The 22751-nt window shown below is 45.7% G+C and overlaps 1 protein-coding gene across 1 annotated transcript; it reads right to left on the bottom strand.

Annotated features, from left to right (window-relative positions):
* Positions 1–3721: 3721 nt before the first annotated feature.
* Positions 3722–20789, bottom strand: stxbp5b (syntaxin binding protein 5b (tomosyn)). Its single transcript, XM_068751598.1, has 29 exons — positions 20649–20789; positions 19888–19985; positions 17058–17139; positions 16536–16636; positions 15714–15848; positions 14096–14159; positions 13577–13660; positions 13160–13283; positions 12952–13030; positions 12276–12430; positions 12106–12178; positions 11135–11282; positions 10963–11030; positions 10810–10850; positions 10284–10504; positions 9999–10183; positions 9650–9775; positions 9374–9525; positions 8001–8063; positions 7850–7906; positions 7719–7766; positions 6417–6467; positions 6117–6245; positions 5278–5517; positions 4798–5155; positions 4547–4712; positions 4165–4276; positions 3846–4066; positions 3722–3763 (listed from the first exon to the last, which is right to left on the bottom strand). Exons 1-29 carry the CDS (start codon positions 20787–20789, stop codon positions 3722–3724), a joined length of 3564 nt encoding a protein of 1187 aa, XP_068607699.1.
* Positions 20790–22751: the final 1962 nt, after the last annotated feature.

Raw genomic sequence — 22751 nt, 5'->3', positions numbered from 1 at the left:
AATAATAAAGTAGAGGCTAACGGTGTGCGTCTCCTCCGCCGGTTTCCATCCTCTTTGTCTCGTTTAATAGCGCAAGACGTCCCTCAAACATTCCCCCGGAGCAGCGACGGAAAGATTTGCGTAAATTCAGCCGCTCCGACGAAATAGTTGCAGAAAATAAAAGACCTTTCGAGCTTTCACGGGCTTCAACTTCACCGTCTCTCCGCGCCACCGCCGGTTCGGTCAGTGAGGATGAGGATGAGGATGCTCAGCCTCACTGCTGGTGTTTTTATCCCCCCACGAGCAGTGGCGCCTCCTGCAGGGGATTCAGGGAAATGTGGTTCCAGACAATTGAGACTATTTCTAAAGCAATGATACTCAATCAAACCAATTAAAAACAAAAAAGGAATGAAATTATATTTGAAAATATTGTCAATGTGTTATTCAAGTCGATTCTAAATGACAAATGGAAATAGTCTTCCTTTTTGAAATCAAATATACACAATGATAAAGCAGAATTATGCAGCATTTCAAAATATTCCTCCACAAAATACAACCGTAAACTCGCATCTAACCATAAATGTTAAAGCCATTATACATGATGGCGCAGACAACACAAGACAAAAACACGTGATTGGTTTTAAATTTATTTTTCCATTGCACAATAATATATATTTATATATATCCTGTATACTGTATCTACAGTCTAAATTGTTTGTGGCAGCAGATCAAGTCAGACATCCATGTGAAACTTCTTTTAATAAAACTGTACAAAAATTGCCTACTGTGAGAAAATACTGCAACGCCACAGATATATTCATCCCAGAAGACAGACAGACAGACGGATGGATGGAAGTATGGCGACTGAGAAGCATCTCCTGCACGTCGCTGCGAGTCTCGCTTTGTATACAGCGTGGGGAAAGTTGTTATGAAGCAAACGGTAACACACAGATGTACCAATAAAATAAACATGTTCTCTCACAATTACACATTTGGCAGGATCAAATGAAAATGGGACACGCTTCTGAGGTGTGACGGGACATTTTTGTTCAATTGACAAACTGTAAGAGGGATAATACATGGCTCTTTCATGGTTGTAAACACTTAATCATGCATCCTTCAATGTGCAATAGAGACCATTTAGGACATTTATGTAGCAAACTGAAGCACTTTAAATTCGAGTCAAGGCTCTGTAGAAAGGCTCAGGGGCCTCCCAGAGAGGAGGTGACCCTCCTGCAGGAGCAAAGCTGGACTGAGATGTTAAATATATATATATATATAACTCGAAAATGTTTTTTATCATGTCTGGATGATCAGCAATTATATGTCTCGACATTTCATAATTACATTAAAGGTATTCATTTTTAGCAGATGACAAACGTTTTCAAATATAGAAATATATCATTAGCATCATTAAACCTGACATTGACAAAACAAATCTGAGAGTGAAGCAATCAGCATAGATAAGCATAGGTTCCGTCACGATTTGGTCCTTTTAAACGATACGAAAATGAGATGAGAAAAAAGCTGAAAATCATACTAATAAAATCATTTTAAGTACAAAAATAGTGCAAAACCCACATAACTGCTGTTTGAAACGGGCTTAACTCAGTAGTATACAGAGGAGGTTAAAACTAGCCAGCAAGAGGAAGGTTTTATTCCCAAACGTTTGATATCCATCTTGAATTATAGATTTTTGGTATAATTGATAGCGCTTCTCTCGAAAATCCAAGAGATAAAAGCCCCACACAGTTTAAATGTAATAGCCATGATTTTTTATGTTTTTATTTTTTATTTTTAATGGATAACTGATTTCGGAATGAAACTCTTCAAATCCGCTTCATCCTCTGAACTCAGCAGTTTGGGTAATGAGGGTGCCCGCAGGAAGAAGCGAACGCCAATCTTACAAACGCACAGTCTTGACTTCAGAGCGGACGGACACACAGATCGGACGGACTCTCACCAGTTTGGGAAATAAATTGAGGACAACTCTGAAATCTTTGGTGTCATAAAACATGGTTGCAAACATTACAGTTGTCACATTGCCTGAACCTGCACTGCCAGATTTGCGTCCAGCTGTCCTCCTTAATTACAACTGGCAGCTGACGTCATCTCTTATCAAAATAAAAGACCGATGGGTAATGCTCCTACATTGACCCAAATAGCAGCAACCCCCCCCCCCCCCCCCCCCCCCCCCCCGTCCAACTCATGAAAAAAGAAATCTGATTACAATAGAGTTAATCACACTGGGAAAAAAACACTGTCAAGCAAAAACCTCAAAAGACCTATTGTGTTACACTGCATGTATAATAAATATTGGCGATCATACACATATTTCCTGAATATATGTATGCTCACAAGCACACAGACATACATGTAAGTAGAGGTTAGCATTAATGCATCGTGAGCCGAAGGCGGAGAGAACGGGTCAGAGATGACCGACAGCACTGCGTGGTCATTCCTAGCGGCAGCAACAGATACAAAAACAGCATTAGCACTTTCATTCAAAATGAAAATATCATCGACCCAAACCTCTGCTGCATTTCTGTAGCTTTATGGCAAAACAGCATTCCAGTCTTCTCCAAAATAGCGAAAATTATGAAGACTTTTTTTTTAAACTCCAACTCAATTAGTCTTCTCCAGACTTGGATTATGTCACATGATTGATGTCATTTCTGGTTGGTTGGAGGAGAGTTCATAATGAGTGAAAATGACCTGCTACATAAACTATTTTGTTGGAGGAGAGTCATTTACTCGCCCTTCAATAAATCATCCTTCATAAGTGACTCAGCTGCAGCCCCTTGCAAGCTATAAAGGGGTTTCCCAGTGTATAATCATTTTCCAACGGATCAATGTAAACTCTTCAAGGAGGGTAAACATTTTCAGCATTGTCATATAAATTATAGTTTAATGCCCAACATCGAAATTAAAGTCTAATGCCCAACATGGAAACGTAAATTACTGTTCCAATAAATAGTCTAATTCAAAAGTGACCGATGCCATTCATCTTCCCAGGTTGGGAACGCTGTAAGAGGAGTGGTGGGTGATGAACTAGCGTACTACCAGCCCTTACATGGTGAGTGGCAATAGATTCATCATCTCCCAGCCGATTCCCTGCGGCTTTAAGTGCTTGAAAGGTGACATGAACAGACAAAACGCTTAAAAAAATATCCAGAGTAGAAGAACGCAAAGTCCTTCATTGAATAATCATTCTTAAAGACAGCCGGTTTTGAAAGACTACAGTGTCATCAGACTTTTCTCCTCGTTCAAGTGTTTGGCAGACGCCATAAAGGGCAGAGAAAGGAAACAAGAACAATCAGGCCTCCACAAGTACATCTTCCACAACTGTCTTCTTGCAGAAACAATGTGTGAATATCTATATATATATATATGTGTGTGTGTGTTTGTGTGCGCGATATAGGCGAGTGCATGACTTATGGATAAGAAGGTTTCCCGCTCTCCTGTTCTGCAGACTCATCGTGAACATCGTTGCTCTCGCGTGAAATAGAAAGCGGGATTCCTAAGGGCTTCCTCTCTTCCGTTTCCTGACGCACTGGTGACGTTGGCTCAGCCAGTGTCTTCTCCACTGCAGTGCTCCAGAGACTGGGGTAAAGCAGAGTTCATGATATTGTGCTGAGAATAAAAGCCTGTGTGAGTAGACCGCCCCGGGGGTGGAGAGAAAGAGAGGGGAGAACCTGCAGCTCTTGAGAGATCACAGAGTCCAACATTCCGCATGCTGCCATCAGAGCTGGTACCACTTCTTATCTTTGTACTTCAACATCATCTGAAGGGAGAAAAGAGGAAGAGTCAAAGACAAGAAGTCAAACTGAGAACAATGGTTTTACGCCGTCGAGGGAAGTGCCTACATCATGAGCGTGTTTGGAGAAGGATTCTGCGCTGGCCATCATGGCGGCCGTTCTTTCATCCAGCTCGCCCAGTTTCTGACCTCTCTCATCCAGAGCTATCCGTGCACGGGCCAGATCCCCCACGACCCCAGACGCCGCGCCCTTCATGCCCTCCATGCCCCCTGGGCCGGGAATGTGCTGAGCAAGGCTACGAGAGGCCTTGCCTGCAGTCGTTTCGCCAACTACCAAAGAGAAATCCACTTAATGACATGACAACAAGGACAAGACGGATTGTAAGACTAAAAGGAGCATCATTTGATTGTGTACTCTGCGTACTTACACAGGTCCTCCCGATCCAGGGACTGTGCTCCTCCTCCAAAAAGGCCTTTGAAGAAGCCTCTGTTGGGAGCCTCGGGCGTCTCCACCGGAGTAAATAACTCACTGAGCATCTCCTGTAGAAGACTCAACCATCAGCACACGGCCGCTTCAACTCAAAAACACTTTAGGCGCCAATCATGGACACAAATGTTCTATCAACGTTAATCAAAAACGCTAGAGATCTCAGGCCGGTCTTAAAGCGTTCGATATCCAGTCTGACTGAAGACCAGCGCAAAGCCCTGAATGTCTCCACTGGGTGTCACTCTTGACCCAGATGATTCCTACCATGCTGTAATCACACCACAGTGCTACATACTCCGGTTCATTACCGAGGAGTAACTGACCTGCAGGTTATCGCAGGTCTCCTGGCTGTAGGTGATTCTCTGGATCTCGGTAGCTGAGGTGAGGTACAGCGCCTGTCCCACGTTGGAGAAGCAGAACGTTCTGGCTATGCGCATGTCTGTCAGTGGCAAGTAGTTCATATCCAGCAGAGGTCGTAGACTGGGTAAACTGGGAGCATACGAATGGGTTTTCAGGCCACATTGTAATTAATGCAATACAATTCCGACGTCTTATTGCCCCGGGCAAACGATACCTCAGAGTCATGATGTGGCCGTTGGCGCAGAAACAGGCAATGCAGTTGGCGCCGGCCGTTTGCACGACGTCGGCCCTCAGCACGAAGGAGGACTCTGTGATGTTGTGTTTGTGGATGCGGGTTTGTGAGGGCAAGGCCAGGACCTTGGCCTGTTTCTCAGAGCACAGCACGGCAAACTGGGAGTCTTGTCCCTCTTGAGAAGTAGGCGGGGAGGCCGGCCTGCGCCTCCGGCTCTTCTCCCGCTCCTCCTCTGAGGCATTTTGGTCATACCAAGGTTCATATGAGGGGGGCAGCAGAGCTCCAGTGGCGTCCAACATGGCCATGGTCAGAATGCCTCCTTTGAGCTCGGTCAGAGTTCCTGAAGAATGAGAATCAGAAAAGTATTTCTGCTTTTCCTCAGCTTGCCAGTGATGGATAATAATAGTTCATCGGAGAACGGCGCCGTGCATTTCTGGTGAATCCTCAAACTCGGCGTCTTACCGCACGAAGAAATGCCAACCGCTTGCTGCAGCCTCTGTTCGCCGCTGGGGGGCAGGCTGAGGGACACCATTATCACGGAGCCCTGCGTGGTTCCCACCAGCAGACAGGGGCTGACCAGAGTGTCCATCTTCCTGGGGAAACTCTCGCAGAAGTGAAAGGCTGAGATGGCCTCTCGGGACTCCCTATCGATGCTGGTTACACTGGAACTACGCGAGCGGCTGAATGAGTTATCCTTGGCATCTGGACGGGGAGTAGGAAAAGGTGGAAATTATTTTTGGTCATGAAGAGCAAGAGAAAAGTAAGTCAGAGCAAGATTCTACTACCAAGCTCAACAAAAAGCTTTTTGACATCAAGAAGCTCTCATTGGCTTCCAAGGATGGCCTTTTCTTCAAAGGGTTTCCATGATGCACTTTTTTACAATTCAATTCTCAATGTTAAAAATGACATTCCAGATTTGTGTGTAGTACTACGGGCACTCCCAAGGAATACGTGCTTTTATCGTAGCAGAATTATTCAGGCCTCATCACGCCGCTGATGTCGGCCGAAACGCAAGCTTTTACCCCATTTACAAAAAAACAATGGATGCTGACAGACACAAGAAGATCTGTGAGGAACAGAGGAAGGCTAAACACGCCGCCCGTCACGTGTGATCCTCGCAAGGAAACACTGCAAACAAGAAAAGCAAGATTTTTAACAGTCCGGTCAGCGAAGCGTCCTCAGGAAGAACGGTACACTACAAGATTAGTACCAACCCCTTCAGAGCCAAAACGCAAGCATTGGTGGGGTTAGTTCCAGTTATCCCACTTCAGACCAAGCCGGACCTGCACTGGTCCACTCACAGGAGTTGGGATTGGATTTAGATTTATAGACGCCCCCCTTCGCGATCATCCCGGGTGCCACATTTCCTTCCTTTGCGCAATGAGCGCGCTTTGGACACGTGAGAGAGCGCCACTGCTGAGGTTTCTGCGCTGCTCACAGTGCAAACAGAGTCTCACATTTACAACAGCATACAATCAGAGCTTAAGCAGCGCTCTCACGGAAATACTGCACGACTACGAGCTGAAATAAGCAGAAGATTCAAGTTACAAAAACGCACACCTTGCAGGAGAGTGCGAAGGCTCTCGCTCGGTTGGGCTTACCATTGTCTGGCTTTTGCTCACTAGACGAACTAATTTTCCGCGACATCTTGGCTGTAACAGAAACAAATACTCCCATTTGACTTTTTTTTTTGATGGCTAAAAACAGCTTTTTGAAATAAATCAAATGAAATATAAAATCATCTGCGTTTGATTCATTCTTAAAGAGTGGTGACACGAATTGAAAGACAACTGTTGCTGGTCGTAAGCACAGCCCTTTTATGCCATGTTTCAAAGAAACATTTCACTCATCGAGGAGAATTCAACGTCATGAGTTATCAGCATCTCCTCGTCCCCATAGCGATGGAAGGTCAGGTTCGGGAACGCCACAGTGAAACTGTGCTGCTTAAACGAAGATGACTCCACACAGCTCTAAAGGTGCAACCCAAGTCTTCGGTAGTGCAGCGATCTACAGTTGATAGTGAAAAGCATAACTGCCACGTTCTTATTAATTGAAATCTTCACTGTAGTAATCCCAATTCAATTCTGAATCTCAGCTCTTCTGGAGATTTGGATTATTTCCTACGAGCTCTGTGGAGTCACTTTATGCTTATTTTCACTCGTGCTAGATTGTCTCCATCTTCTCATGTCGTTGATGAGAGCCGTGGATGAAGAACCTTTACCCAAATAGTCCATCAGCGTGGGGGGGGGGGGGTGAATAGATAATGATTTGATGTTTGCTTACAACCAGGATCCATTGCTAACCCTTATAACCACCCTTAGAGAAACACTGAGAATATAAATGAGGCTGAGAGGCATGGCAACCGAAAGGGCCTGTAATGTCAAACAAAGCGAGAGGCAGGGAAGAAACAGGGTGATTATATTCCAGTGAACATGATTATGCAAAGCGAGTGGGAGGAGGAGAGTGGCAGCCAAACACAGCTGAAACCCTGGAATCAGAATCACACGGCGAATCAATACAAAGCTGATTTCAACATCCACTAACATGGTTAGATATTAGTACTGTAAAGAATGAGCCATGCAGATTTTCTATGCTTTCAGATAAGTAATTTGGAATCATATTTCCAATTCTTATGTGGAAACAGCAGAAAGTTTTTGTTTTGTTTTTGCCCCTCTGCATAGAAAATCTGAGGTTTGGGATTGTGAAGATTTTCTGTCATGCATTTGAATCACGATTAATTTAATCAAAGTCCCCAACAAACTGAGTGATTAGTGCAAATCCATGTCTTGAATGACTCCTTTCCTTCATTGGCACAAGAGGCACAGATCGGATTAAGGCAGAGCGACGCTGTCAATCAGGGAGGAAGGCGTGATCAGAGTGAACACATCTGGATGATACAGTACCAAAGTCACTGGCAACCGTCCTGGAAAAGCGCCTACTTTTGGACTTCACTGGAAACAGGGTTCAAAGAGACAAATCACACAATGGCAGACATTTTTAACGCTTAACTTTAAAGCTCTTGGTGATACAGTACCCTTCTCTAAGAACCTCTGCTTTCGCTCATCATCTGAGTTGCAAGGGGAGGTAGATCCTATGTGCCAAATGGAATTGTGTGAAAATGTTTAGCTCCAAAAGATTATAATTAGAGGATCGGTCTTGCTTGTATGGGGCGAGGGGAATCCTACCTGACGTAGGTGACTTGCAGCGGTCCTCTGAGATGTTGGGCCCGTCGTTGGAATCGCAGAGTGCTGTGGGAGTAACAACGGAACACATTCAGAAAATGTAACTAAAGCTATGCCGATTCCTACAGCTTTGGGCGCAGATCCTGACGGGGCAGACCAAACATGGCCAATTCAGTTGTGAAATAATTCATTTTGCCTCTATACATCTAAATGGTCTGAACCAACGATTACGATGATGTCACACTGGACAGATGTGCAGCATGATAAAGACATATTTGTAGTCTCTCTTTGGTAGTTTCAACATCAAGTTCAAACCCTTTAATGAAAAGCATAGCGCCAGAAGTTTTGGACATTCCTAACTTTTGACTTCTAATATTAATTTGCTCCACCCCTGGGTCTGTCCAGAAACTCCAGCAGTAGTTTCCCCTCTTTCCTGCCTGCCCATACGTTCTAATGAGATCTGCGCCCTTGCCGATGGTACGTGAGATGGAAAGATTCAAGGGTCACCTCTCTGAATGAAGGGTGGGTGGGACTGCAGTGTAGTGAATAAGAGACCAGCGTCTATCACTGATCTGCTGCCTACAGGGCGGGTCGCCGAAGATGGAAAAATATGAGTGAGGAGGAGGAGGAGGCACTGCTATAAATCCCCAAAAGAACTTTGAGTTCTCTTCCTGCTTGCAGTCGTGAACTTAACATTTGAGGTTACGTGGAAAAGCAAACAGCAGGCATCATTTAAAAATGCCGAAGGAATGATCATCCTTTAGAGCCAGGCCTGCACTAGTCATCTGGCGGAATCTCTGGTCTTCATAAAACAAAATATATATAGAAAAACCACGTCTGGAAGTCTGGAAATCCGTGCCCCTTCCCCACCCCAGTCAGATTTTTACCCATGTTGTGCAGCTCTAATGCTACTGTAGGTAGGGCAAGAAGCAAGTCAACTTACTGAGGTGAGATGAACGTAGTTTTTTCACAGACTCAGTATACAAGTTAGATAGCCGGGGCATGCAAGACGTCACAGTTGGAATGTCTTTACCGAATCACAGAGAGAGACCAACACAAACGTGAATGAATCACAAAGAGCAAAACAGAAAGAAAAGTGGGCTTGAGTCGAGCACCGGACCGCCGAGACTGAAAAGAATGAACAGAAACAGTGAGACGCGGCAGAAACAGAAAGGCCAACACAAGTCATTAAACCGAATGCAGCCCTCGTTCTGCTCCACTCTTTGATCTGTCCCACTGAACAGATGGCGACCCCGTCAGTGATGCCCCCTGTTGAGGGATAGGAGCTAAAGCCAAGTGTCAGATCAGGCTCCGCTAACTACTCAGTCTGCTCTGGCAGGCGAGTGCCGTGGCGACGGGGACTTGCTGGAGCTCACCTCCAGAGGGCTGTCTCGCTTTGCGCGGCGAGCGAGGCTGCCTCTGGTAGGGTTCAGACGGGCTGTACAGCTCTGATGTGGCCATGTTGAGGAGGAGCGTTTTCTGGAGGTAGTCCACCACAGCCAGGCCGTTACTGTTTCCAAACACCACCCTGAAACACGCAGAAAGCAATGAGCTCCCGCCAGGATGACGCGTTTGCTTTGAAAATCTAAATAAGCCGCACAAACGCATAATACTGTATTAGGATGAAGCATCACTGACGTGTGGAGACTTACAGGCCGTAGGAGGAGTTGATAGCCAGGCTGGTGATTGGCTGAGGCGGCTCCCCGCTCACCCACACCAGCTGGATCACCAGCTCCACCTGGTAGCCTGGAGACTGCTTCAAAGGGGAACTCCGCACCCTGCATCGAAAGCACAGTGTGAATGAATGAGGGACCGCTCTGCTGCTAAAGCACGCTGACAGTATCATTCCTTAATATTCTTAATCCCCCTTTGAGACTTTTGCTGTCAAACACTGACAGAATTTTTGTAATTGTCCTCAGAGTGAATGGTTGACCCTGTGAACATTTTCCAATCATTTACTTCTAGCAAATAAATAAAAAAGAAAAATGTAATCCTCTGTACTGCAGGCATGGTATATTGTCCCTGGGCCCATCGGAGGAATTGCTGCCTGTGGAGGGCTGAGTGGGAGGCTCGCTCTCCTGGGGGCTGGAGGACACTCCCGGTGTGGGCAGGGTGGGGGTCTGCTCCCCTCCAGGGTCAGGGGAGTCTCCGTCACAAAACTCACACTGCATCCGCACCTCCAAGAGCTGGAAAAGGAGAAATGATGCGTCACTAAAAGGCTCCTATTTATACCTCCTCTGATGATACCTGCACATTTAGTATCTCTGTCAATGATCCACCACTGACCTGCATGTCTTCAGCGGTGACTTCCTGCTTGCTGAAGCGATAAACGATTACATGGGCCGAAACCCCGGCCACGCAGAGCATCCTGCTCTCGGGGCACCAGGACAAGGTCTGGATGGCAAACGGGTCCTCCTCCACGATGTCCGCACTTGGCTTCTCCTCCTTACCGCGAGCTCGCTCAAACACTTTGGCAGTCTTCAGCTTGTACAGCACTTGAAGCATAACTTGGAGAGGAATCAAAGTATCAGCAGCAGCTGTAGAAATCCAAGATAACATCAATAGGACTAAAGAAAATATAAAACAGTTTCGCTCTGACGCTGAGTGTGTCTTTACATTTAACCCTTTCTGACAGATTAATAAAGGGAACACAATGTGCAAGTGTAGTTTATTTAACATCCAAATCAAAGAATAAAATCAACAAAAACATATAACAGGGAAGGTAAATGAATAATATATGCCATCTAAATAATAAATATGACTGACATTTTTTATTTAAAGGGAAATAAAATAAATAAAAGTAATCACTTACAAGCAGAGGCATCCCAGAATTTAATTGACCCATCAGCATGTCTGTTAATGTCAGGGGCGGGGGAATGAAACGATAGAATATCAGCTCATTGAATCTTTGCAACAAGTTTGAATAAAAGAAAATCACTAAATCAACACGTTGTTGATCTCTAACCCCGTAATTATGATCTCTGGGTAACTCTGCGTCCCTTGGCCCCAGTTTCCTCCATTAATGGGCCATTCCTGCAAAAAGAACAAAACTTTATGCATGATTGAGAAGACATGTCGTCACCGGTTTAACACCACACACATCTCTCCAGTGATCGAAACGCAGGGCGGCCCTTCACCTTCTTGCTGTAACCTTGTCTCTTTTGCCGGCTGCCAACAGAATAAAGTGCAGGAATGAGTTCAGCGGGACAGTCGGCGAAGTATTCACAGCAGGTCACTGGCGACTCGTGAATACTCAGAGGATATGGATTCTCAAATATCGGGTACCTGCCGTGCCAACAAAAAACGCAGGTTAGATGTGCAAACTGGTTACAGCCTGAGAGCTTCAGCACATCAACACGAGACGCGTGGGGGCAAACATAAATATAGTGATCATGCAGTTTCCTTTCAGTCTCTGTGGACTAAAAGTGGAATAACCTGACAGAACTCATAATAAGACGAACACTAACAATGAAATAAACGTTCCTAATGACTCTGCAGGTAATGCGCGTCGCCACGATGCTCGTCTGTTGATGCCACGTTGCTGTAAACTAATTCAACTTCCTGTGGAAAAGTGGAACCATTGTCTTCGACGTTGATAGACGCCTGTGTTTATTACATGACCTTTAGAAGCAGGTTAGTTTAGTTCAACTGTCTTTACTGTGTTATGCTGATTGAAATGCCCAGTAGTAGAGGACGAGAGAGAGGCGCATGCCGCCACCAGGACATTTACGTTGCGTGATTTCATCCAAACGGAGACGTGGTGGCGAACTGCGTCTGTCTTGTAATGGTCGAGTCTATTGAGATGGATGCTCTTAATTTGAAACAGATACAGGAAGTGTGCTATTAGCTGGGAACACAGTAACAGGGAAAACACAGCGGAGCAAAGGAGAATTTGCATCGTAGCATTGAACCTCATGGCCTGCAGAAACTTGTTGCTGGTGAGACATCTCTCTAGTGGACAAGAGAAGTGCAATGCTGCGCTAATTGGCTATCTGGGGGAGGCTTCAGCTAACTAGCCACATGCTGCCATCTCTCTTCACCTGTATCTGAGAAAGGCCAGTCTGATCCGTGTGCTTTGGCGTATACCAACAATATTCAGAATACTTACCCAGTCTGTCCGAGGTCTATTACGACTAAATCCTTCTCAAGGAGGACCACCACGGCATACGGCTCCTGAAAGTCTGAGAAGATAAAGACCGTGCAAAAGTAACAAGCTCATACATAACGCGGAGACAAAGGGACAAACGCGTCCTGCTTGAGTGGCGTCTGGCTGCTCACCGTTTGGATAAGGAGTTTCACACAGCGTTAGGAAATCTACAATGGGGTAGTCCATCTCCAGGACAGCAGTACTCTTCCCATGCATGATGGTCAGACAGGCTCTCCTCCCCACTGTGTCATACGACAGACCTCCAGACAGGACCATGAAGGGGTCTCTGAGTTGCGGGAAAACACAAATGCATCTTAAGTGCTTCGTCGGTACATTTTGTAAAGCTATAATCCGTGTTAAATTTGACTCTTGCGCTTTCTCTGGAGATTCTTTGCCCCCATTTCATGAGCATGTATGACAGGAGGCGCCTACTTTTAATTTATAATGATAACTATATTAATCCTCGTCCTCGATTACCGGAGAAACAATGTTAAGGGTAATAACTGGATCAGGTTTGGTGTGTTTTTATCGGGACGTTTTGTGCTTTTCTTTGTGACCTTGAGATATTGGAAAGCTCTTCCAGAATAAATGTGTCGTTACTGATTAACACGCAACCCCAAAATGATTTGTTGTGATGAAAGATTTCCAGCTGATTCCCATCAGCAGAAGCAGTCAGACAGCAGGACGGACCTGTCCTATGCTGTTTTGATAGAATAACAGGAAAGGCCTCTCAGTACAGGACGTGCATTTTAAACTAGTCAGTTAACTCACAGGGTGGCACGGGGACTCGCTACCATCGACCCTTACCCAGCCCTTGTCGTTTTGTATTCCACCTTCAGGATAGGCTTGCACGGCTCTGGCTTTTTTCCATCCTTAGGCTGCTTTCCTAATGGATGTCAAATTTCAAAAACACATTTAAGATATAACAAAAAGTAAAATGTGGCTCTTCTTTGATGAAAATACAAGTATATATATATATATATATATATATACACACACACACAACAGTTCCTACCATGTGGTGTCATGATCTGTCCCGGCTTAACCGGAGCTCTGACATTCCATGTGGTCAAACTGCCATCGGAGTGGCTGCAGACAAACTGTTTGCCCTCATGGTGCCAGGCTACCGAGTGGATGGCCTGAAAGACACACAGCAGCAGATCATTACAGTGTGATAAACACACACATTTACAGCTGCGCAACAAGAAGTAACAAGCTTTGAAGAAGCTCTGCGAGTCAAACCACTAGAACACAACGCTGGGCTCAGACCAATAAAATAACCAACAGAGTGCGATTTCAAGCTGTCAAAATAACACTAGCATGTTGAAGTAGCCTCGTTTTATGGCACAGATCATACGATTTGATAGACTTTCACATTAGGAGAGGTATTTACCTCTCCCAAGAAGTGAGTGGAAAGGAACTAAGGCCTTACCTCATCATAGCTGTAGCGGTAATCAGCTTTTTTGCACTTCAAATCCCACAACACCACTATGCCACACTCGAATCCAATCAAAAGCTGCAAAAAAAAAAAACAACAACTCAGTTGATCACAGCCAAACCAAACTCACACACACTAGAACTCAGCTTCAAATACTTTATTCTACCCCGAACTGCTTTTGGTTTAAAGGAATGTGTAATTTGTATGAATTTAGAAGACTCTGAAAGGGTGCAAAACTTTCTGGTCTATTTATGCCTCAATCAATATTCCCATCTCTTCTGCCGTAATTGCCTCTGTGTAACATGTCTACTAGCAATTAGGCTAGGAGAAACCCTCTCTCTTTGATTTAACACCCAAACCCGACATTCGCCGTGGATATTTTAATTAGCTGAAAATGTTGCCTTATCATTCTCCATTGTAGCTGCATGAGCCGTATTGACATTGTGGCATCTGCGCCCGAGCAGCTCTCCAAAGAGGAGAGAAAGAGCAAAGCAGCAGCCAACTTCCTGTTACCTTTCCTTCGTCCATGGGGTTATCACTGATGTGCACGACAGGCCCTGGGTGCGTCTTCGTGGATCTGTGCACACGTTTAGGGGCAGATAAGACACAAGCGGACACATCCAGAGAGTTCATTAAGGAATATTTGCATATTGCTAAAACTTCAGTAAAAGTTATTATTTAGGGAAGAGTTACAAAAAGAGAGGAAAGAAAGACAAGACTAACATTTGCATCAGGGCAGAAGAGAGATCTGATATGTGAGACAGCGAGGAAGGCAGAGCCGGGTCACATGAGGGCCCACGTAAGATTATAGTGAGGAGACAGCCATCACCGTGGCAACAGAGCAAGGGGCACAGAGGAGGTTTAAAGAAAGTGTTGCTGCCTCTGAGCATGGTCTGGCTCCATCGACTAATGATCTCATTGCTGCTGATGAGTCGGAAATGCAGCAGCAAATAAAAGCAGGGAAGGACTCTGGCCACTAATCGCCACACGATGCACCAGACATGAGTTGTGAACACGTGGTGAAACACGACTTCAGAAATAGCTCAAATATACATATGCTTGCACAGTAGATGCAACAATTTTCATTTTAAGTAGAGAAAATTGCAGAATATCAAGTTAAAAAAAACCTAACAAACAGAAAACAAAACCAGCCAAGAGCTGTTCTCCTTCATCGCTTTCACAGACAGTCAAAATCATTGCCCATCTCTGTTTCAGGGATATTTATGTGAGCTGACGGCATAATTTACTATCCCGATCTAAAAAAGCAATTTAGAAGCTTTCCCCAGCAGTCCCCCCCCACCCCCCCACGCACACACACACACACCTTTGTATTTCCAATTTTAGCAACCAGTTACTGTCTGAAATAATCAATCTTCGGTTCCCTGGTGGGCGTGTTGTGAGAACTACCTCTACTAGCGTAGGCGTCCCCCCAATAATTGTCACATTTTTCCATTTCTGTCTTTTTTTTTTTCATGCACAGAATCAGACCCTGCAATTATCTAATCAACCAAGGTGGTTAACGGCTCCTAATCAATTCAAGTTGGACCGAACTAATAACGGTAACAACACACAGAAATGGTATCAGGACCACGTAGCTTCAGCTGGACGTGTCCTAGCAGCAGCTTCGGGAAAGGGCGCCGTTCACACACCTGGGAGGAGCTAGAGAAAACGTTTATACCTACATAACTGATAAAACATCAGCACTAGATGACAGAAATAACCAAAGAAGAAGAAAACCGGCTGAATTGCTACTGTAATATTTCGGTGTAAATAGTATGCAGTTCACATGCTATCATTTCCCAATGATGGAGCACGGCGCTGGCTGCAGACCTGCTCACGTCTTGGCTTTCTACCATGATCTAATGTTTAACTTTCATTTATATCCAGCTTTTTCAGGTTAGAAGTGATGCCCTGGACCACTTTGGCTTCATCACAGATGGAGTTCCTTCTTATTGACATGGTTGAAACAGTCTTAAAATGTAACTGGAACGCCTCCGGAAGCCTGAACAACACAGTCTGGTACAATCACCCCCCCCCCCCCCCCCCCCGGCCCACCCTCACACCGAGCAGAGCTGCAGTCTCGGCTCACATACGAGCCCAAAGATAAGAGAACAAAAGGAAAGAACCTCACAGTTCAATGGCTTTGTTCCACATGATGACGTAGCCTGAGAGGGTGAAGGATTCCACGTTGACGATGTGGATGTTTCCTCTTTCTGTGCCGATGTAAAGCCATTTGCTCTGGAAGGGCAGGTGGCAATATGTGATTCTGAAAGAGGAGATCAGGAAACATCACAACAAGCGTTTCATTAGCTTATCGCTCGACCCCATCAAAGAGTCGCCCTCGTCTCTAATCATGCTGCAACAACCGGAAGGAGTAGCCAGTGACTAAGATTTAATTACAAAGGTCCTGCTCTGTGTCTCACTAATGAAGCCAGACTATATATAGATCAGTGGAGGCAGTGGGGGGGTGTAAAGGAGTAAGCATGGCAGAAAAACACCAGCGTGGAGAACCAGTGGAAAGCACTGAAACGCTTTGACTGCTATGTTTAATCCGCCTCTAACAAACAACAAGATGTGCAAGAAAGGAATGGATGTCTGGAGGACCACGGGAAAACAATGGGACTTGGGGTGGAGAAACCAAATTAGCACTTAGCATGCCATACTCTCATCTTCATCATAACTGAAGTTACATTTCCAGCCACTTGATCCATGTTGGTCTAATATCCCCTGTTCATTTAGCTCCGTATAATGTTCCAGTCTCAGGTTGTTGTTCGCTAACTTATTCTGTTGTTTGATCTCCCTGAAGCCAAACATGCAAAGTCAATTCATTAGCCGTCTTCTGCCTGACAATATGATATTTTGCATAATTCGTTCAATCTGGGACAAAATCACTCGTGAAACAATGCCTCAGACTCGCAGCTGCCCCTGACGACACACGCAGCTGAAAACGTACCGCTCCCGGCTAAACTTCAGAGAGTGCAGGATCGCTGGGATTTTTTGTCTCAGGTTCCACAGGTGGATGCTGTCATCAGCTAAGGCACTCACCAGCGCCCCCTACAGGGAGAAACAGCAGGGGTCAAGTTGATTTCCTTGTCAGGACAAACCGCAAATATGATAAAGAAATAAACTGAGAATCTGAGAGAGAGAATTCAACACTGGGATACTGAACAAATTTAATTAAAATTAAAGATGAAGGAATGAATACCAGGGATGTCAATAAATCTGGATCAAATTCAAAGCAATTAAATATGCAAAACTCAAATCAGTAACTGATCAAGCACAGGACAATGTGAGACCGGGGTCACATTTTGTTGATATTAACGGTTTATTTTAGGCTACTTGTGGCTTCATAGGACACTAAAATAACCAAAGCGAGGCCTTCGGTGTGTGAAGGGAACAACAGGGAGAGACAGTTACCAGAGACAGAGTGAAAGGGGAGCAAACAAGGAAACAAAGAGCAGGTGATACACCGAACCTCGTTGATCAGGAACTGGAGCTGGATGACAGCGGCGCCGCTCTCGTGCTGACTGTAGCACTCCACACCTGCACGGCCGAAGCTAAAAGTCATCTCAGTCAAAGGAAAATGAAAACGTCATGTTGGAAAACGCAAACATTCCTCAACACCCGCAACATCATGAAAGCAAACCAAGTGTGGATTATTTCAGTTTATTTAAACGCTTGTCATTTTCCTATTGGATTATTCAAGCCGGAGAATCTCCGCCTGCTACGACAGACAGACAGAAGCGGCAGATGTCAACCCTCAGATAAAGAGGAAACCTCCGCGGCCACATACTGATGCCAGAACGTGTAGACAAATAAGATCCGACCGAGTTCTGACGGCCCAGAAACGAGACGCCTGTAATCACTTTTGCAGACAGAAAGCGTCTGCACTAATCATGTACACCCACACAAGAAGGATGAGGCAGCAGCGTGAGATCTAATCATGCAGAGAATCTCTTGGGGGGGGGGGGGATAAAGCAGTGCCGCTCATTTTCTTAATGCCAAAGACAAGCGCCACAGACGGACGGGCCGCGTTTCACTATGTGAATCCTTTTTTGCGCTGACACGGCATCATTTGCCTGAACAGGATGAACCGAGCGGTGCTCAAACAATCCCTCGGTGCCTTAAACAAACTAAGGTGGGGCTGCAACAGCATTTCAGGCGCGACAGTGGGCATCGCTTCTGCAGGACGATGGGGGCGAAGCCGAAGCCGGCGCCAGTCGGAGGCTGCTGCCAACGGGGCTCGCTTTCTCCCCGTGACCTTTCTGCGCGGCTTCAGCTCTTAGCGCAGCCAGTTCTGTCCAACGAGGAAAGGGAATTCGTCAGAAACACAAATTGTGTCTCCGCACCGGAGGACGATGAGTCACTTAGTCTGCTTCGTGGCCTCTGGCAGCGATTAATAAGGAGTCTAAAGAGGAAAAACATGCCACACTTTAATTATATTCATGAGTAAGATCGCTTCAACGGCATGATCAATGGAGATGCAAGGTGCTGCCTGCAATCACCTCCTCCTAGCCCGTGTTTTCTCCTGTGTCTGTTTTGTTAACAAGATTACAGACAAGCATGCCAGACTCCCACACAGGCGCTGGTAGAAGAATGGGACACGGGCGCGACGGAGCGGGATAAAGGGCAGCGTCCTCGTCCCGGATTCTCGCCAGATCGGTTGTTGGTCAATATCTTCCCTCATTACTGGAAAATAGTTGGGATAGAGGTCCCGTGAGCTTCATCGTTGGCACCACGCGCCGTTCATCAGCAGCTTTTTGGCTGAATGAGCGTGTTGACTGCAGGCGAGAGGATTTCAGATTAGGTGGATAAGAAAATGAATGAATGAATTTCAGGATTTGAAAGTAAATATAAAACGGCTCCATGTAGCTCATATTAGAAATCCAGGTCTCCCAACACCTTGAGATGCAAAACGGATCCGCTTCACACCCGTCTAATGAAGGAGCATCAGATGAGACTTGCACAGATAGATGAGATCAACTTGATCAGCTCTCTCTCTCTCTCTCTCGACATGTCTGGACAACAAGTAATCAATGGTATGTTAACGTGCGCCCAGATCACAAGTTCTTGTTGCTCTCGTCTAGAAGCACGGGAGAAAGGTTCATGAGGAGTTTGAACACATCGCGTGATTAGGTCACACTTCTTCATCATCAACACTTCCACATTCCGTGAAACAAACATCACATGAATGTTCGGGCATTTTCGAAAAGCCTGGCTGAGAGTGTCGCGTGAGGAACACGAAGCCGCAGGCTGGCGGGTCGTTCTTACAGAAGCCTGACCCTTTCACGTTGAACTACAATAATGCCTTTTCATTTCAGTAACACGCTGATTAAAACACTGTACCGGAGACAGATCTTTCACAAGCAGGCATTTATTGCTTGTAGACACCTCATTGAGCTTCTGTCTACCGAGCCGTGGAAGCGTTTCCAAACGCCGGCGGCAATGAGGTGGATCAATACCGCCTGTCTTTTGATAAATGGACCCGTCGCCTGAATGACAGTAAGCCCATCAGCTCCACCTCGCACATCAGGGCAGCGCGGAAGCGGCGCGTGTTCTCTGGGAGTCGCCCTGTAAACGCAAAGCTGTCTTAATCTGGGGGGAGTGGATAAAGACGAGGATGGAGCCGCGTCTAATTAAAATCTAAATAAATCAGAAGGGCTACCCGATGCAGGACGGTCTGCGCTAAGGGAAACTGCTTACATGCCAGGAGGCCTGTAACCCTGAGGACACGCTGTAATCAAACATTCCCATCAACCGCCTGTTGACTCCTCTGCTTTTGCCACGGACCCACGTTATTAACAGGAAACAGGGAGACCTCCATCACGCTACAACTCGTCTCAATATTCGACTCCTGACTCTCCTGCATGAACGGAACTTTGTGCTGTTTAGATGTGCCTGAGCTGGAACACGCCTCTTAATGTTTTATCCTCGCATGTGAACTAAAGTTCCAACTGCCTGGAGGGCCACACAGCGCTGTAGCGCCTTGGGCGTGTTTGGGTGGTATCCTGGTGCACCACAGTAAATGAGGTTGGCTCTCCAGCATATGGCAGAGGAGCTGTTCATGCTCCTGCAGAGATAATGAGCCTGGTGCTCCTGGAGAAGGAGGCTGAACAAAATAAACACGGCGTCGCTGTTTACGTGTCGCAATGTTAGCTCACTTCCTGTGTGAATTCACAGGACGGATTTAGGCATGAGCTTGTTTTAAGTTTTAAGTTTGTGTGTGTGTCCCAGGAATCATCATTCATTTACTTTCCTCATGTGGTTTCCTCCACTGTCCGGTGTAAAAAAAGAAAAAAGGATACAGTCTCAGAGCTCCAGTCTGAGTCCCGACGGCCAGGATTTTCTGCACGGGGTCAAAAGCCATCGAGGACGGTTGATATGGGAATCCGTGACGCACCGTCTGCGGGAAAGAGCAGAATTTATATCAGCCTCCGGTCTAGTCCTTTTATTGCCGTTGATATTTTCAGTGTGTGTGTGTGTGTGTGTGTGTGCACAACTTGTTCCACACACAAATCTGCAGATTATGATTTTAGGGCCACACACTTAATCTTAGTTAAAACCTGACTGAAATAAAGCGGATTATTTCGGGGGGTATTCTGGTTTGCACGTCTCATCTCATACATATCATCATCATTTTTGATCTGAACTGCAGGTTAACTGACTTCGTCCACTGAATGAGAATTATGGATCTCGTCCTTGGGCTCTCCCTCACGGTCAGTAGCTGCAGGGAGGTTCTTTCCAGCAGCCACTGACTCTGCATTAAACTGGCTTCAATATTCCAACTCCTGCGGGAGCTGCGTGTGTCAGCCACTCAACGCGTAATAGTAATAATAATGAAACTGTGACTTCAGGCAACGATTCTGTGCAAGGCAAACAACGAGCGCTGCGACGGGACAGTCAATATTATTATTCGGTGTCACAGTTTCAACTTCTACGCGCCAGCTGATCCACATTTTCAGGCTGTTTCTGCGTGCTGAATAGATTTCCTCATTGAAAAGAAGCCCCAGAGCGCGGTCGCGCCGCTGTCACCTGTCTGTCACTGCGCGTAAACACGCAAACCCACCTTGCAAAGCTGGAAATGCTCGGACTGGAGAGTCTCCTGGACGGCGTCGTTTTCCCTGGAAATGCCCGAATGCGCAGCGGCCGGGGAGGAGGACGCCGCCGTCAAGCCGTCCAGCACCTTTCGGATGTTGAACTTCTTCATTTTCCTCCGGTGCAGACGCGACGGGTTAAGGAACGGATCAGGCGAGCTACCGCGAATCGGATGTAGGAGGTAGCTGCTAGCGAGATAGCCGAAATTACGCACAGTTAATATCTTTCTGGATACATCTTACAGGTTCCGGAGGGTGTTGCCAGCGCACTCTCCAAAAGCACCCGCGTCATGGATATCGATTCAGTCAGTTTTCCGATATCCGCGTTAATCCAGGCATTTGTGTGACCAGCGCTGACGTTATTCGATCGGGATCAATCGTTTCCTGGAGCTGCTTCCCCGGCCAGGGCTCAGCGGGTAGCAAAGCGGCTACGGAAACGCAGTGAGCTGCGGCAGGAACTGCGTCTGCGCCCTGCAGTCACCCGGATGCTGGTGGGGGGGGGCAGCAAATAAAGCAGCGACACAAGGCAGCGTCCCCAAATGATGAACAGTCGATAAGTTCGTCAGTGTCTAATCACAATGAGCCGGCGGTTTAGTAAATATACACGGTTTAGTTATCTGTCCTCCGGTATAAGCAGTAAGCGCGTAAGAGTGGGAGAGCATGTGTGAGGCTGAGTAAGACATCACGCACTTTACGCACGGGGTTATTAACATGAGTTCTTTGCACACAGAGACAATCAGGGGCTCGTTAGAAAGATCTGAAGCTGTATTTTAACCAACAAGTGACTAACTTTAACCACTGACTAGTAGTGATGCTGTGGAGACGGGACAGTATTTGGGGGCGCACATGCGCAACACTATTCAATACAGGACCTTCCCGTGGAAATTTGATAGGAGTCAACCTTTTATGAGAGCAAGGGAAACAGGCCATGTTTCCTCCTTTCTGTTGTTCCCTAAGGAGGGGGGGTCATTTTGCCTTCAGAGAGATTTAGAAAACCAGAAAGTCTGGTTGGACAAAAACCAGAAAACCTAGATAAATGGTTACCTTTTACGAATTCAGGGGGCCCTTTGTTTTGGCACTTATTATTTTTACTGATATTGAATGCAAATGAAACATTAATTATGAAACCTCATTACATAATAGTACATCTAAAAAATACACCGAAGAGATGTTAATATGAGGTTTCTTGGTTGTTCCCATGGAGTAAACTGCATGATAGATTGTTGTTGTCTTATAATTATTACTGTTATTATTATCATCATCATCGCAGTCACTGTTATTATGGTGATAATTATTATGGCTGTTGTTGGCAGTTGTATAAATACTAATAATTATTATCTCCTGCCATTGTTGTTGTACTTGTCTACTTTCTGTTCATCAATCCTCCTGTCTCCCCATCTATCTCTTCCTCCTTCTCTCTCTACTTCTCTCTTCCTCTCTCTGTTTTACATGACTGTCACAATATGGTATTACGACGTTAACGTTAAAATGACCTGAAGTCTGCCTATAAGGCGGAGCATTTAAAATGGCCAAAAATAAAACATTACTCAGCCGTTCTCACTCTCTCTTTCAAATGGAGAACCTTTTTTGCACATCCATATTTTGTACACAAGATGGAGTCGTCTACCAATATCAAACCATCCTGCAATCTGGCGGCTGTTGTATCGGAAGAATCCTTTTAGGACCTAAATCCAGCACCATGGACAGCAAAATAAAGATCCCTCCTCCTTTTTGACCTCTCTGGTTGCTTTGACAGCGTAGGAGAGGATTTGTGGTCAATGGGTTAATCAATTCACATTTCAGGCATTTGGTTAAATGCTTAAAAGGTTCCATTTTTGTGCAGGAACAGGCTGTTCAATTCCCTGACATAAATTACCAGTTTGCTTTCCACCAGACAGAGAATACTTTAGAATAAAACGGGCCACTCAAGACACAAAAAGAGAACGGCATCACTGTTTGACTCTTGAATTTAGGTCTCTAGTATCTGGGACAGTATCCATAATGAGTTTTACTTCTTCCCTCACTTTCCCTCAGGCAAAATTGAGGTGAACTCCTCTCCTGCCTTTCATGTTGCA

Source organism: Brachionichthys hirsutus, chromosome 18 (assembly GCF_040956055.1).
Source record: "Brachionichthys hirsutus isolate HB-005 chromosome 18, CSIRO-AGI_Bhir_v1, whole genome shotgun sequence".
Taxonomy (NCBI): Eukaryota; Metazoa; Chordata; class Actinopteri; order Lophiiformes; family Brachionichthyidae; genus Brachionichthys; species Brachionichthys hirsutus.
This window is presented reverse-complemented; position numbering and strand designations above follow the sequence as displayed.

Excerpts from the sequence above, each read along its gene's own strand:
- stxbp5b (XM_068751598.1), bottom strand. The coding sequence starts at position 20,789 with ATGAAGAAGTTCAACATCCGAAAGGTGCTGGACGGCTTGACGGCGGCG. Across the intron at positions 17,140-19,887 it reads CAGACTGGAGCTCTGAGACT|CTTCGGCCGTGCAGGTGTGG; the intron begins GTATCCTTTTTT and ends GATGACTTTTAG. Across the intron at positions 3,764-3,845 it reads TCTCCAAACACGCTCATGAT|ATGATGTTGAAGTACAAAGA; the intron begins GTAGGCACTTCC and ends TTCTCCCTTCAG.